At 43.9% G+C, this 13260-nt stretch overlaps 1 protein-coding gene across 1 annotated transcript; it reads left to right on the forward strand.

Annotated features, from left to right (window-relative positions):
- Positions 1-1298: 1298 nt before the first annotated feature.
- Positions 1299-13250, forward strand: LOC146506714 (uncharacterized). The gene is made up of 9 exons (XM_085180373.1): positions 1299-1818; positions 8749-8829; positions 9837-9884; positions 9983-10015; positions 10414-10461; positions 10560-10592; positions 11068-11115; positions 11214-11246; positions 12955-13250. Exons 1-9 carry the CDS (start codon positions 1359-1361, stop codon positions 13203-13205), a joined length of 1035 nt encoding a protein of 344 aa, XP_085036499.1. The 5' UTR covers positions 1299-1358; the 3' UTR covers positions 13206-13250.
- The last annotated feature ends 10 nt before the right edge of the window (positions 13251-13260 follow it).

Consider the following 13260-nt stretch of genomic DNA (forward strand, 5'->3'; position numbering starts at 1 on the left):
TCCTCCTTTGAAGTTGATGAGCAGGTGACTAATTTTCTGGTGTTGTTATTATTGCAACAAGAACACAGCCGAGTTGTTTGGATGTTGATAGTGAGGGTGTTAGACACAAGTCCTATAGTGTTGGTTAATGTAAGATACCTACATTATGAGGACTGTGTGTGTTTTGGATGCGTAAGTCTATTGAAAGATGGGCTCTCAAGTCTGTGTGTAACAGAGACCCTGCAGTGTATGAAGCTTTCAGGTACATTATTATGAGGACTGTGTGTGGATACTGCCGAGAGTCATGTTGGTTCACACTGGAGAATTAATTTTCACTCAATATTACTTCATTACATTTACCTCATTTATGTCAATAACCAGTGTACCTTCATAATTGTATTGTATAGTCTCAACGTATCTGTGTTGAATGGATGTTAATGTACTTTTGTGTTTGCTTGCACAAGGTTTCAGAGCACCCTGACCGTTCTCAAGCTGCTGTGCCCATGGCATCGTCCTCCTTTGAAGTTGATGAGCAGGTGACTAATTTTCTGGTGGTGTTATTATTGCAACAAGAACACAGCCGAGTTGTTTGGATGTTGATAGTGAGGGTGTTAGACACAAGTCCTATAGTGTTGGTTAATGTAAGATACCTACATTATGAGGACTGTGTGTGGATACTGCCGAGAGTCATGTTGGTTCACACTGGAGAATTAATTTTCACTCAATATTAATTCATTACATTTACCTCATTTATGTCAATAACCAGTGTACCTTCATAACTGTACTGTATAGTCTCAACGTATCTGTGTTGAATGGATGTTAATGTACTTTTGTGTTTGCTTGCACAAGGTTTCAGAGCACCCTGACCGTTCTCAAGCTGCTGTGCCCATGGCATCGTCCTCCTTTGAAGTTGATGAGCAGGTGACTAATTTTCTGGTGTTGTTATTATTGCAACAAGAACACAGCCGAGTTGTGTGGATGTTGATAGTGAGGGTGTTAGACACAAGTCCTATAGTGTTGGTTAATGTAAGATACCTACATTATGAGGACTGTGTGTGTTTTGGATGCATAAGTCTATTGAAAGATGGGCTCTCAAGTCTGTGTGTAACAGAGACCCTGCAGTGTATGAAGCTTTCAGGTACATTATTATGAGGACTGTGTGTGGATACTGCCGAGAGTCATGTTGGTTCACACTGGAGAATTAATTTTCACTCAATATTACTTCATTACATATACCTCATTTATGTCAATAACCAGTGTACCTTCATAATTGTATTGTATAGTCTCAACGTATCTGTGTTGAATGGATGTTAATGTACTTTTGTGTTTGCTTGCACAAGGTTTCAGAGCACCCTGACCGTTCTCAAGCTGCTGTGCCCATGGCATCGTCCTCCTTTGAAGTTGATGAGCAGGTTGCTGTACTGTTATCACCAGACATGGTTGAAGCCCTAACGCAGCTCATAAGCAGAAGACTAGAGTGTGGAGTCCCGGAAGAAAACCCCTTCCTCTTTGCAAGACCCAACTGTTTGACTCCTTACAGAGGACAGGACTGTCTCAGGATTTATGCAAATGACTGTGGTGCACAAAGTCCTGAACTCCTTAGGTCAACACAGCTACGCAAGCATGTTGCAACTTTGTCACACGTCTTGAACCTAAAAAATCACGAGCTTGACCAAGTTGCTGACTTTCTAGGCCATGATATCCGTGTCCACAGAGAATTTTACAGACTTCCAGAGGCTACAACCCAGCTGGCAAAAATATCAAAACTACTACTTGCCATGGAGAAAGGGACCCTTGGAAATCTCCAAGGCAAAACATTGGAAGAGATTGAAATTGAAGGTATTTCTAAGTAGATAGTATTTTAAGGTGTCTAGTTTTTAAGCTTTTGAGTGTTCTTAACACAATATATTTAATAACCTTACTTTTACATTAAAGCTGTTAAGAGAAACAAGGAATGTTTGTACCTGCTGTTTAACATCTCCAAAAAGTTGATTCTGTTCATCTGGACATAGCTGAAGTTGATTCTGTTCATCTGGACATAGCTGAAGTTGATTCTGTTCATCTGGACATAGTGTTTTGTGGGAGAAATGTTTCGTCACTCATCCAAGTGACTTCTTCAGTCTCAGCTGACTGCAGGTTTCAATCTTATAAACAGTACATTTGCATAATGACTGAAACCAGCCCACTGAAGGAACAATGGGCTTGGAGGTCAGTCCTTAATCTTAATTATGCAAATTCTCACGACCATTGATCAGCAACCACTGACCAAAACCCACTGATCAAAGACCACTGATCAATGGCCATGAATACCATTCACAGAGAGCTCTTCTGTGTTGTGCCATGCGCTTCGCCAGAGGTTGTTTGGTTTCCCCGATGTATAAATCCTGGCAATCCTCCTGGCACTTAACAGCGTACACTATTTTACTCTGTTTGTGTCGGGGGACCCGATCCTTGGGGTGGACTAGTTTTTGGCACAGTGTTTTGGGGTTTGAAAGCCACAGAGACCCAGTGTTTAGATAAAATGCGTCTCAACTGCTCCGATACTCCTGACACATATGGGATCACTACAGGTTTTCGTTTGGGCAGCAGTTGTCCGTCTCTCCTGGATCGGCTGGAGCTTTCTTTAGGAGCCGTCCCAGCTTTGACAAAAGTCCAGCTGGGATAACCACATTTACTCAGGGCCTTCCTGATGTGATGTTCTTCTGCCTCCTTGGCCGCTGTGTCAGTGGGGATGGTGTTCGCTCCTAATGACACCCAGTTTGTGCTCCAGTGGATGATGAGAGTCAAACCTTAAATACTGATCCGTATGTGTAGGTTTACGGTACACGTCAGCTTTTAGATGTCCCCCATTACTGATGGAAATCTCAGTCTAAGAAAGCTAACCTGCCACTTTTCATAGCCTCCCTGGTGAATTTCATGTGTCGGTCCACAGAGTTAATGTGATCCGTGAATTGTGGTACGTCCTGAGATTTGATTTTCACCCAGGTGTCATCCACATACCTGAACCAATGGATTGGTGGTGTTCCAGGGTAGGATAGCAAAGCCCTCTTTTCCACTTCTTCCATGTACAAATTGGCCACGATGGGTGAAACTGGGGAGCCCATGGCACACCCATGTTTCTGCCTGTAGAACTGACCCTTGTATGTGAAGTAGGTGGAATGAAGACACAGTTCCAAAAGCAAACACACTTGGTCGATGCTGAGAGTGGTCCTGTTGCTGAGGTTGGTGTCATAATCTCTTACGGACTACCTTCAATGCTTCCGTGACTGGGATGCAAGTGAAGAAAGATGTAACGTCGTACAAGACCATGGTTTCATCTGCCTCCGTAATGACATCTCTCACCCGTCCATCCATCCATCTTCATCCGCTTTATCCGAGGCCGGGTCGCAGGGGCAGCAGCCTAAGCAGAGGCCCAGACCTCCCTCTCCCCAGCCACCTCCTCCAGCTTATCCGGGGGAACACCAAGGCGTCCCCAGGCCAGCCGAGAGATATAATCTCTCCAGCGTGTCCTGGCCTGCCCCGGGGCCTCCTCCCGGTGGGACATGCCCGGAACACCTCGCCCAGGAGGCGCCCAGGAGGCGCCCAGGAGGCATCCTTGTCAGATGCCCGTACCACCTCAGCTGGCTCCTTTCAATGTGGAGCAGCAGCGGCTCTACTCTGAGCCCCTCCCGGATGGCCGAACTTCTCACCCTATATCTGAGGGAGAGGCCAGCCACCCTTCGGAGGAAGCTCATTTCTGCTGCTTGTGTCCGCAATCTCGTTCTTTCGGTCACCCTCTTCACCACGACGGACCGGTGAAGCGTCCGCATCACTGCAGCCGCAGCCCCAATCCGTCTGTCAATCTCCGGCTCCCTTCTCCCATCACTCGTGAACAAGACCCCGAGATACTTGAACTCCTCCACTTGGGGCAGGAACTCATCCCCGACCCGGAGTGGGCACTCCACCCTTTTCCGGCTGAGAACCATGGCCTCAGATTTGGAGGTGCTGATCCTCATTCCCGCTGCTTCACCCTCGGCTGCGAACCGTTCCATTGCGAGCTGGAGGCCCTCACCCGATGAAGCCAACAGAACCACATCATCCGCAAAAAGCAGACTTGAGATTCTGAGGCCACCAAAGTGAAAGCCCTCCACTTCTTGGCTGCGCCTAGAAATCCTGTCCATAAGAATTATGAACAAAACCGGTGACAAAGGGCAGCCCTGGCGGAGCCCATCACCCACCGGGAACGAGTCCGACTTACTGCCGGCAACGCGAACCAAGCTCTGGCAACGGTTGTATAGGGATCGAATGGCCCGTAATAATCGGCCTGATACACCATACTCCCGCAACACCTCCCACAGGACACCCTGAGGGACACGGTCGAATGCCTTCTCCAAGTCCACAAAACACATGTAGACTGGTTGGGCAAACTCCCATGCACCCTCAAGTATCCTTGAGAGGATAAAGAGCTGGTCCAGTGTTCTGCGACCAGGACGAAAACCGCATTGTTCCTCCTGTGTCCGAGGTTCGACTAGCAGACGAACTCTCCTTTCCAGCACCCTGGCATAGACTTTCCTAGGGAGGCTGAGGAGTGTGAGCCCCCTGTAGTTGGAACACACCCTCCGGTCTCCCTTCTTAAAGATGGGGACCACCACCCCGGTCTGCCAGTCCAGGGGTACTGCCCCTGATCTCCACGCAACATTGTAGAGGCGTGTCAACCAGGACAGCCCTACAACGTCCAGAGCCTTCAGGAACTCGGGGCGGACCACATCAACACCAGGGGCTTTGCCACCAAGGAGTTGTTTAACTGCCTCAGTGACCTCGCCGCCGGAAATTGGTAGGTCATTCCCCTCATCCCCAGACTCTGCTTCCTCCTCGGAAGACGTGTCAGTGGGATTAAGGATGTCCTCGAAGTATTCCTTCCACCGCCTGACAATTTTCTCAGTCGACGTCAGCAGCGCTCTGCCAGCACTATACACAGCGCAGGTAGAGCACCGCATTCCCCTCCTGAGACGCCTGACGATTTGCCAGAATCTCTTCGAGGCAGTCCGAAAGTCTTTTTCCATGGCCTCCCCGAACTCCTCCCACACCCGAGTTTTTGCTTCAGCCACTGCCCGAGCCGCATTCCGCTTGGCCTGTCGATACCTGTCGACTGCCTCCGGAGTCCCACAGGCTAACCAAGCCTGATAGGACTCCTTCTTCAGCCTGGTGGCTCCTTTCACCTCTGGTGTGCACCATTTGGTTAGGTGATTACCACCACGGCAGGCACCAACCACCTTGCGGCCGCAGCTCAATGCAGCAGCTTCGGCAATGGAGACGCTGATCATGGTCCATTCGGACTCAATGTCCCCAGTCTCCCTCGGAATGCTGTTGAAGCTCTGCCGGAGGTGTGCGTTGAAGATCTTGCGGACTGGGGCCTCTGCTAGACATTCCCAGCACACCCTCACTACGCGTTTAGTAGGGGTGCAACGATACACAAAATTCACGGTTCGGTTCAGTTCGATACTTTGGTGTCACGGTTCGATATTTTTTCGATACAAAAAAAATGTTCATGCCTTTTTATTAATTTGTCATTTATTAAATTTTCACGGCACATTCTGCACCGCATCTCTGTGCGTTCATCATTTGTTTGAAGCCAGCTCACCTCCTGCAACCACTTTTCTGAGAATACGCGCTTCTTTTGTGGTTCAGACTCCATTTCTTTGGAGGTGAAGGAACACCAAAGTAATTGCTTAAAGGATTTTGCTTCTTCAACATCTTTAAGAGTTCTAAACAAATGTCTGTCCTCCTCCAGAAAATCCTATGTACGCAAACACGCGTTGCAACTTCTTATCTTGTGCGCGTTTTTTATTTTGACAGCGAATGCGCACCTGCGGACCACTTATGTGCAGCCCTGGTTATTTAGCTCGTCATATTGCAGCCACAGAAATTCTTTTGTCCATGAAACCATAAAGCTGCACTTTCTTTTTGCCTTATAGTCTGATTTGTCATAACTTTTCCGTTTTGTGGTAAGCTTTGTTTGGCTGTCACTTCTTCACGCTGACCTGTCTTATTTGGCTCAGCAGAACTAAAATATATATCCTGCTGCTTTTACACATGCACTCACATAACGCTCAGCGATTCTCTGCGCGATCAACCTCTCACATGTTTAAGCTTGCTGCGGGAGATTTCACTTGTCATGTTTGCATAGTAAGCTAACGATTGATAAGATGTCAGAGGAATTGGTGCGCAAATTATCATCACTCACCAATCAGTGCTGTCGCTCTCTATACGCAGTTCGCACGATTGCAAAGTGAAAGCAAAAAACAAGCGCAAATTCAAACGCAATTTCAATATGTCACATATTGACAGTGGCTCACCGATGCCAATGACATAATTACCCAGCTACATTTCCGAAAGAATGCAAAAGCATTGACATATATTTTGCGAGCCCTGTATCTGATTGAGGAATCACTCATCTTTGGAAAAGAGAGTTTATTACAGAGAAATGGCTCTTTCCAAAATAAAAGCTATACTATACGCTTCTTCTGGGCTATATTCTCAGCACCATATTAAATATATCAGGTCCCCATAAGGAGAATCATGTGCTAACGGCTGTCTAAATGACTTGGGTAAAGTTTGTAGCATGCGTGCTTGTTGTTTTTGTCTGCTTCCACTTGTCTTTGCACTAGGATGATGTCGGAGTAAATGTGCAGTCATATTCGTTGTGTTCCCACTAGTGCTGTCAGCGTTAATCTGAAATGAGGTTAACGACACAACACCTCCGTTAACGAGCTACTGCGGATTGCCTTGTGCGTGGGGCTGGACGGCCAACACAACGAGCTAACTGCGCTAACACACTAGTTCCCACCCATGTAATTGAGCATTGCTGGCACATCCAACATACTGTTTTACTTTAATCCATGACGCGCTTACCTTCAGGGTCATACTTCACATGAAAACCAAAATAGTTCCAAACGCCAGATCTGAATGAGGGTGGGGGAGGTTCAATTTGCCATGTTGCAACGAGCTTAGCTTCTGTCTCGCTAGCTTGCCCTGCGCTCAGTGAATCTGCGTTCGACTACTCCGCCTAGGCTGCACTGTCGAGCGCAGATCCACTGAGCGCTCAACACAGACAGCATCGTCAGAAGGGAAGTTGATAAAATAAATTAAAAATGTTGTATTGTTCGATACATATGCGTACCGAACCGAAAGCACTGTATCAAACGGTTCAATATCGATACGAGTATCGTTGCACCCCTAGCGTTTAGGTGCACCGGTTCTGTCCAGCGTCCTCTCCTGCCACCTGATCCAACTCACCACCAGGTGGTGATCAGTTGACAGCTCAGCCCCTCTCTTTACCTGAGTGTCCAGAACATATGTTCGCAGGTCTGGTGATACGATTACAAAATCAATCATTGATCTGCGGCCTAGAGCGTCCTGGTGCCACGTGCACTTGTGGACACTCTTATGTTCGAACAAGGTGTTTGTTATGGCCAAACTGTGATTTGCACAGAAGTCCAATAACAAAACACCGCTCGGGTTCAGATCAGGGAGGCCGTTCCTCCCAATCACGCCCCTCCAAGTCTTGCTGTCGTTACCCACGTGAGCATTGAAGTCTCCCAGCAGGACAACAGAGTCTCCAGGTGGAGCACCTTCCTCTCCATGGTGATTTTGGATGCTGGGGGCTTTGCATTGCTGAGACAGGCCAAAACTTTCGTCTGTAGTTGCTATGCTTCCATTTCTGCAATATTGTTGTTACGAATTGCTGTTTCTGTGGCTGTGATCAGCTCCACTAGCGGGATTTGTCCCGGTGTGACAGCAAAATTCAGCCCTTGAACAAGGATGTTTTTCTCTGTTTCGGTGAGCTGTCTGTCAGACAAATTCTTCACCCACTTGTCCACATCCTCTGTGTCGCATCCTTGTCTCTTCTGGTCACTGAGGACACTCTCCGTATTTTGCCGTGGTTTCCGACGTACAACAAGTAAGTCAAACTTCCTTTGTTGCCTGGTCTTAGACTTCTTGTGCTGTGCTAGACGAGCCTTCTCAGTAAAGTCAAACACCTTTTTAAGAGTATTCTCATCTAGAAGCATTGTCAGTCTCTGTTGGATCCGCTCCTCTTGAGATTTTAGCATGTCCATGGTAAAATTTGTTTGCCTCACCCGTTCATTAAGCAACTGATGCTGTGCCTTCTGGAGGATTTTTGTTGCCCGGAAGCCTTTAACGAAGAGCTCATTTGCAGACTTTTAGGAGTAATCCGGTTTTGTCTGCATCTGAGGCTGAATCTCAGGTGGTTCCTGTAATCCACCATCTTACGTGCTGTTTGCTCATACTGACGTACAAGCTTCAGGCCGTCCTTGCCAAAGTGGGTTAAAACGTCTTGATGCATTCAGAATGCCTCGATTCATAATCAAGGAGGGGGCCTAAGGCCATCTTACAGTGCTGTGATTGCAGCCATTCCCCAACTCTCTGTGTATGGTACTCATGGCTATTGATCAGTGGTCTTTGATCAGTGGGTTTTGGTCAGTGGTTGTTGATCAATGGTCATGAGAATTTGCATAATTAAGATTAAGGAACTGACCTCCCAGCCCATTGTTCCTTCAGTGGGCTGGTTTCAGTCATTATGCAAATGTACTGTTTATAAGATTGGGGAAACCTGCAGTAAGCTGAGACTGAAGAAGTCACTTGGATGAGTGACGAAACGTTTTTCCCACAAAACGCTATGTCCAGATGAACAGAATCAACTCTTGGAGATTTACTTACCTGGATGATTGAGAATGCATCAAGATGCTGCTTAACATATTTTTTTGTCAGATAACCTAGACTTGACAGACTCTGGTGAGAGTGAAGACGGCGAGGCTGACAAAGAATACCCACCAGCACAAACAAAAATGGGTAAATGCACCAACAAACAACTCATATTTATGTAGTATTCAGTTGAATGCAATATTGTGAGATGTTTCAGGTATACACAGTTATTTAAAAGGTAGTAGTAAGGATTATATGTGCACTGTAAGTCTTAAGTATTGAAAATGTCTTAATTTGTTTTGGGCTGAGGTTAATACACTGCTTAAGCTATTCTTGACATAGTCATAAAGATTGATGTCTGTCAAATAATGTCACTAAAGAAAGGTCTAACCAGATCAGTACAAAAAATGTAATAGTACTTACATTGATAGTTTTGTGTTGTGATGCTACAGATATCTAGCCAGAGATGTGTGTAAATGAATCAACCACAACGCAACAGAGCATTAATATTGAGCTACACTATTCAACTACAGAAAAGGGAACTAGGCAATTTGTTGAGGTACCTCCAGGGACCTCTGACAGTATTACCCACTTCCTACAGTGTGCTCACTGATGATGATTGTCTTATAACTGGACTGTTGGAGTATTGTGTTTACATTTTTACAAGGTATGCCGAGAACATCTCTTCCGCTTATCCTAACCCCAGCAAGTGCACTTATTGGACTTGGCTGCCCAGTCGATAAGGCGGGACGTTAGCATAGTGGTTAGCACTGTTGCCTCACAGCAAGACGGTCCTGAGTTCATCGGTCCAGGGTCCGCAAACATGGAGTTGTTTTCTCCATGTTTGCGTGGGTTCTCTCGGCATACTTCAGCTTCCTCGCACAGTCCAAAGAAACTGGGGTTAGGTTAATTGGTCACTCTAAATTGCCCATTGATGTGAATGTGATTGCATATAGTTGTTTTTCTCTGTGTTAGTCCTGTGGGAGACTGGCGACCTCAGTCATTTTAGGACTGAGCTATGGACCTGAGGATTACTTGTATTTATGGATGCCTCTCTCCTTGTTAGTGAAAATCATTGTCTTGTTAAAGGAAAGTCTAAACAGGAACAGAAAATGTGACTGCTATATTGAGCTAAAATACTCCTTGTACTATAGGGAGGAGTACTATGCCACCTGTAGAGGAACCTTCAAACACCTCAAACGGTATAACTATCCATCACCCTACATATTGATGGCTCTTCCATGATTACCAAGCCACTCATATTGTTTGTGATATTTTTGTTTTACTTTTCTATTTACAGATGTGGACTCGGCTGGAGAAGGCACATCACAAGGTACCACAAGAATAAAATATTTTAAAATATCAAGACATCTTTGAACAACAGACTAGCAAATGGTTATCTCTGTAACAGTGTTTGACAAGCTTTTTGATGTCTTTCATCTGTGTGGATGGCTTTTATGTTTTATTTCTAGTAAAATAGGTGTGTCCAAAGTTTTAACTGGTACTGCAGATATATCATGACAATTCACTGATATGCCAGCTGAACAAATGGTCAATGTAACTTTAAACTTCCTCAGTCATTTTAGGACTGAGCTATGGACCTGAGGATTACTTGTATTTATGGGTGCCTCTCTCCTTGTTAGTGAAAATCATTGTCGTGTTAAAGGAAAGTCTAAACAGGAACAGAAAATGTGACTGCTATATTAAGCTAAAATACTCATTGTACTACAGGGAGGAGTACTATGCCACCTGTAGAGGAACCTCCAAACACCTCAAACGGTATAACTATCCATCACCCTACATATTGATGGCTCTTCCATAATTACCAAGCCACTCGTGTTGTTTGTGATATTTTTGTTTTACTTATCTATTTATAGATGTGGACTCGGCTGGAGAAGGCACATCACAAGGTACCACAAGAATAAAATATTTTAAAATATCAAGACATCTTTGAACAACAGACTAGCAAATGGTTATCTCTGTAACAGTGTTTGACGGGATTTTTGATGTCTTTCATCTTTGTAGATGGCTTTTATGTTTTATTTCTAGTAAAATGCTTTCTAGTTTTGGGAAATGCAGTTAAGATTACTTTGAAAAGACACAATGCTTATTCAAATTCAGAATGAATAAACAGGTGTGTCCAAAGTTTTAACTGGTACTGCAGATATATCATGACAATTCACTGATATGCCAGCTGAAGAAATGGTCAATGTAACTTTAAACTTCTTCAGTCATTTTAGGACTGAGCTATGGACCTGAGGATTACTTGTATTTATGGATGCCTCTCTCCTTGTTAGTGAAAATTATTTTCGTGTTAAAGGAAAGTCTAAACAGGAACAGAAAATGTGACTGCTATATTGAGCTAAAATACTCCTTGTACTATAGGGAGGAGTACTATGCCACCTGTAGAGGAACCTCCAAACACCTCAAACGGTATAACTATCCACCACCCTGCATATTGATGGCTCTTCCATGATTACCAAGCCACTCATGTTGTTTGTGATATTTTTGTTTTACTTTTCTATTTACAGATGTGGACTCGGCTGGAGAAGGCACATCACGAGGTACCACAAGAATAAAATATTTTAAAATATCAAGACACCTTTGAACAGATTCTTTGAACAACAGACTAGCAAATGGTTATCTCTGTAACAGTGTTTGAAAAGATCTGATATGAAAGTTTGGTCAATATGACATGCCAGAATTTTACAAACATTGCATAGTTCATGACTAATATCCAGTATGACCTTAAAGTTGGCATGAGGAATTTTCTTCTCAGGTTCAACATTAGAATACTTTTCTTATTTTGGTTCTTATTTCAGTTTTGGGATTTGAAAGCCACAGAGACGTTATCTTTTAAGAAAATCCGTATCAGCTGTTCTTGTCCTTCTTCGCTCCTGGATTGGCTGGAGCGTTCTTTAGGTGCCTTCCCAGGTTTGACAAAAGTCCAGCTGGGATAACCTCATTTACTCGGGGCCTTCTTGATGTCATGTTCTTGTGCTTCCCTGGCCGCTGTGTCTTTGCTCTATTTTGTAATATCTTGATGACGCCCAAGTTGTGCTCCAGTGGATGGTGAGAGTAAAGCCTTAAATACTGATCTGTCTGCATAGGTTTACAGTACACATCGACTTGAAAGTTGGCTCACTTAAAGCTCCAGTAAACTCAGCTTAAATACTAATATTGCATATTAATACTTACCATTAATCATCTTCAAAAGCCTGATTAACAGTTCAAATGTTCATAACTATTCGAAAACAAAGATGGGAAACTGCTTATCTTGCTTTTTAAACCATATATGAAAACTACATTGGCATGTTAGATCACCTTTTGATTGAAATCTTTTTATTTTTATTTTAAGAGACAATATGAGAGTTTATTGTCAGTGTTGGTGATTCTGTAAATGTGTACATCTTTAAACTAATATTTTTTTGCACGAGTTATTTCTGACTCAAATGTTTTTTAATCTCCCATGTTTCACGGTTTTTATCAAATGAGAAAGAGGTTTCATGTGAGTCATCTTGTTTTGCTGAGTATGACATCAGAGTAGACTGTCCTACATTGTCTTCGGAACAGATTGTTTTGACTTTCAGAGGAATGGAAACAAATGTGTGCCTTACATCACTGGATCTTGAATGAGTCCTCAAAGTATCCTGGATATCTTTAGAGTTTTCATTAATGCTGGTTGTATCTGATCACCCAGAACTTGTCATAATGCCAGGTCTGAACTGGGCTACTGTTACAGTACAAAATCACATGAGAATAAGAGTGGTGGAAATGAGGAATAATTTGCTTGACAAACTAAGTGAAAAGATCAGAGGACAAAGCTGAAGTAATGGGTTGAACCTGGATTCTGCATGATTGGAAGTAGAGGACAATAAAGGAGGACATGATGAAACTGGATGGGAACTAATGTCACTTTGTAATTGGGTGTCCCGTGGCATTCACATAGAAGTTCTATCTTTAATAGTTTTCTTTGAGTTAATGTTTTTGCGGGAAAGAACGAGCTAGATCTTCTAATCAGAATATAGCTTTTAAGACACTGTATTTATCTAACATGGCAAAAAGCCAAACCCCCGTGTAAATCTAAAGCCCCACAGCTATTTAAACCAAGTTAAAAAATGCTGTGGTTAATGCCTGGACTTCTTTTTGATATGTGTACCATGAAATGGATTTGATGTTTACATCCATATTGTTCTTGAAGAGTAACTTTATAATAACTTAATAATTAACAAATCAAAAGTAAGCTGATCTTATTTTCTCTCCCCCTTGTAGCATTCCCTGGAAATGGCGCAGAAGGGGAAAATCCTCGAAGGAGACAAAAATGTCCATGGTCTCCCAAAGAGATTGCAGCAGTCATGAGACATTTCCGTGGGCACATTGCAAATGGGAAACTAGCCACTGTGACAGAAATCAAACAGTGTAAAAATGCTGAACGTCCTGTATTAGACAGTCGCTCTGTTCAAAATGTGAGAGACTTCGTCAGGAACCGCGGCATAACTCTAAAAAAAAGGAACAGCCGCTAAACGATTAATCAAGTTACAAAAATATATACACAGATGTTTGACATATATGTCATGT

Source organism: Neolamprologus multifasciatus, chromosome 12 (genome assembly GCF_963576455.1).
Source record: "Neolamprologus multifasciatus chromosome 12, fNeoMul1.2, whole genome shotgun sequence".
NCBI classification, from domain to species: Eukaryota; Metazoa; Chordata; class Actinopteri; order Cichliformes; family Cichlidae; genus Neolamprologus; species Neolamprologus multifasciatus.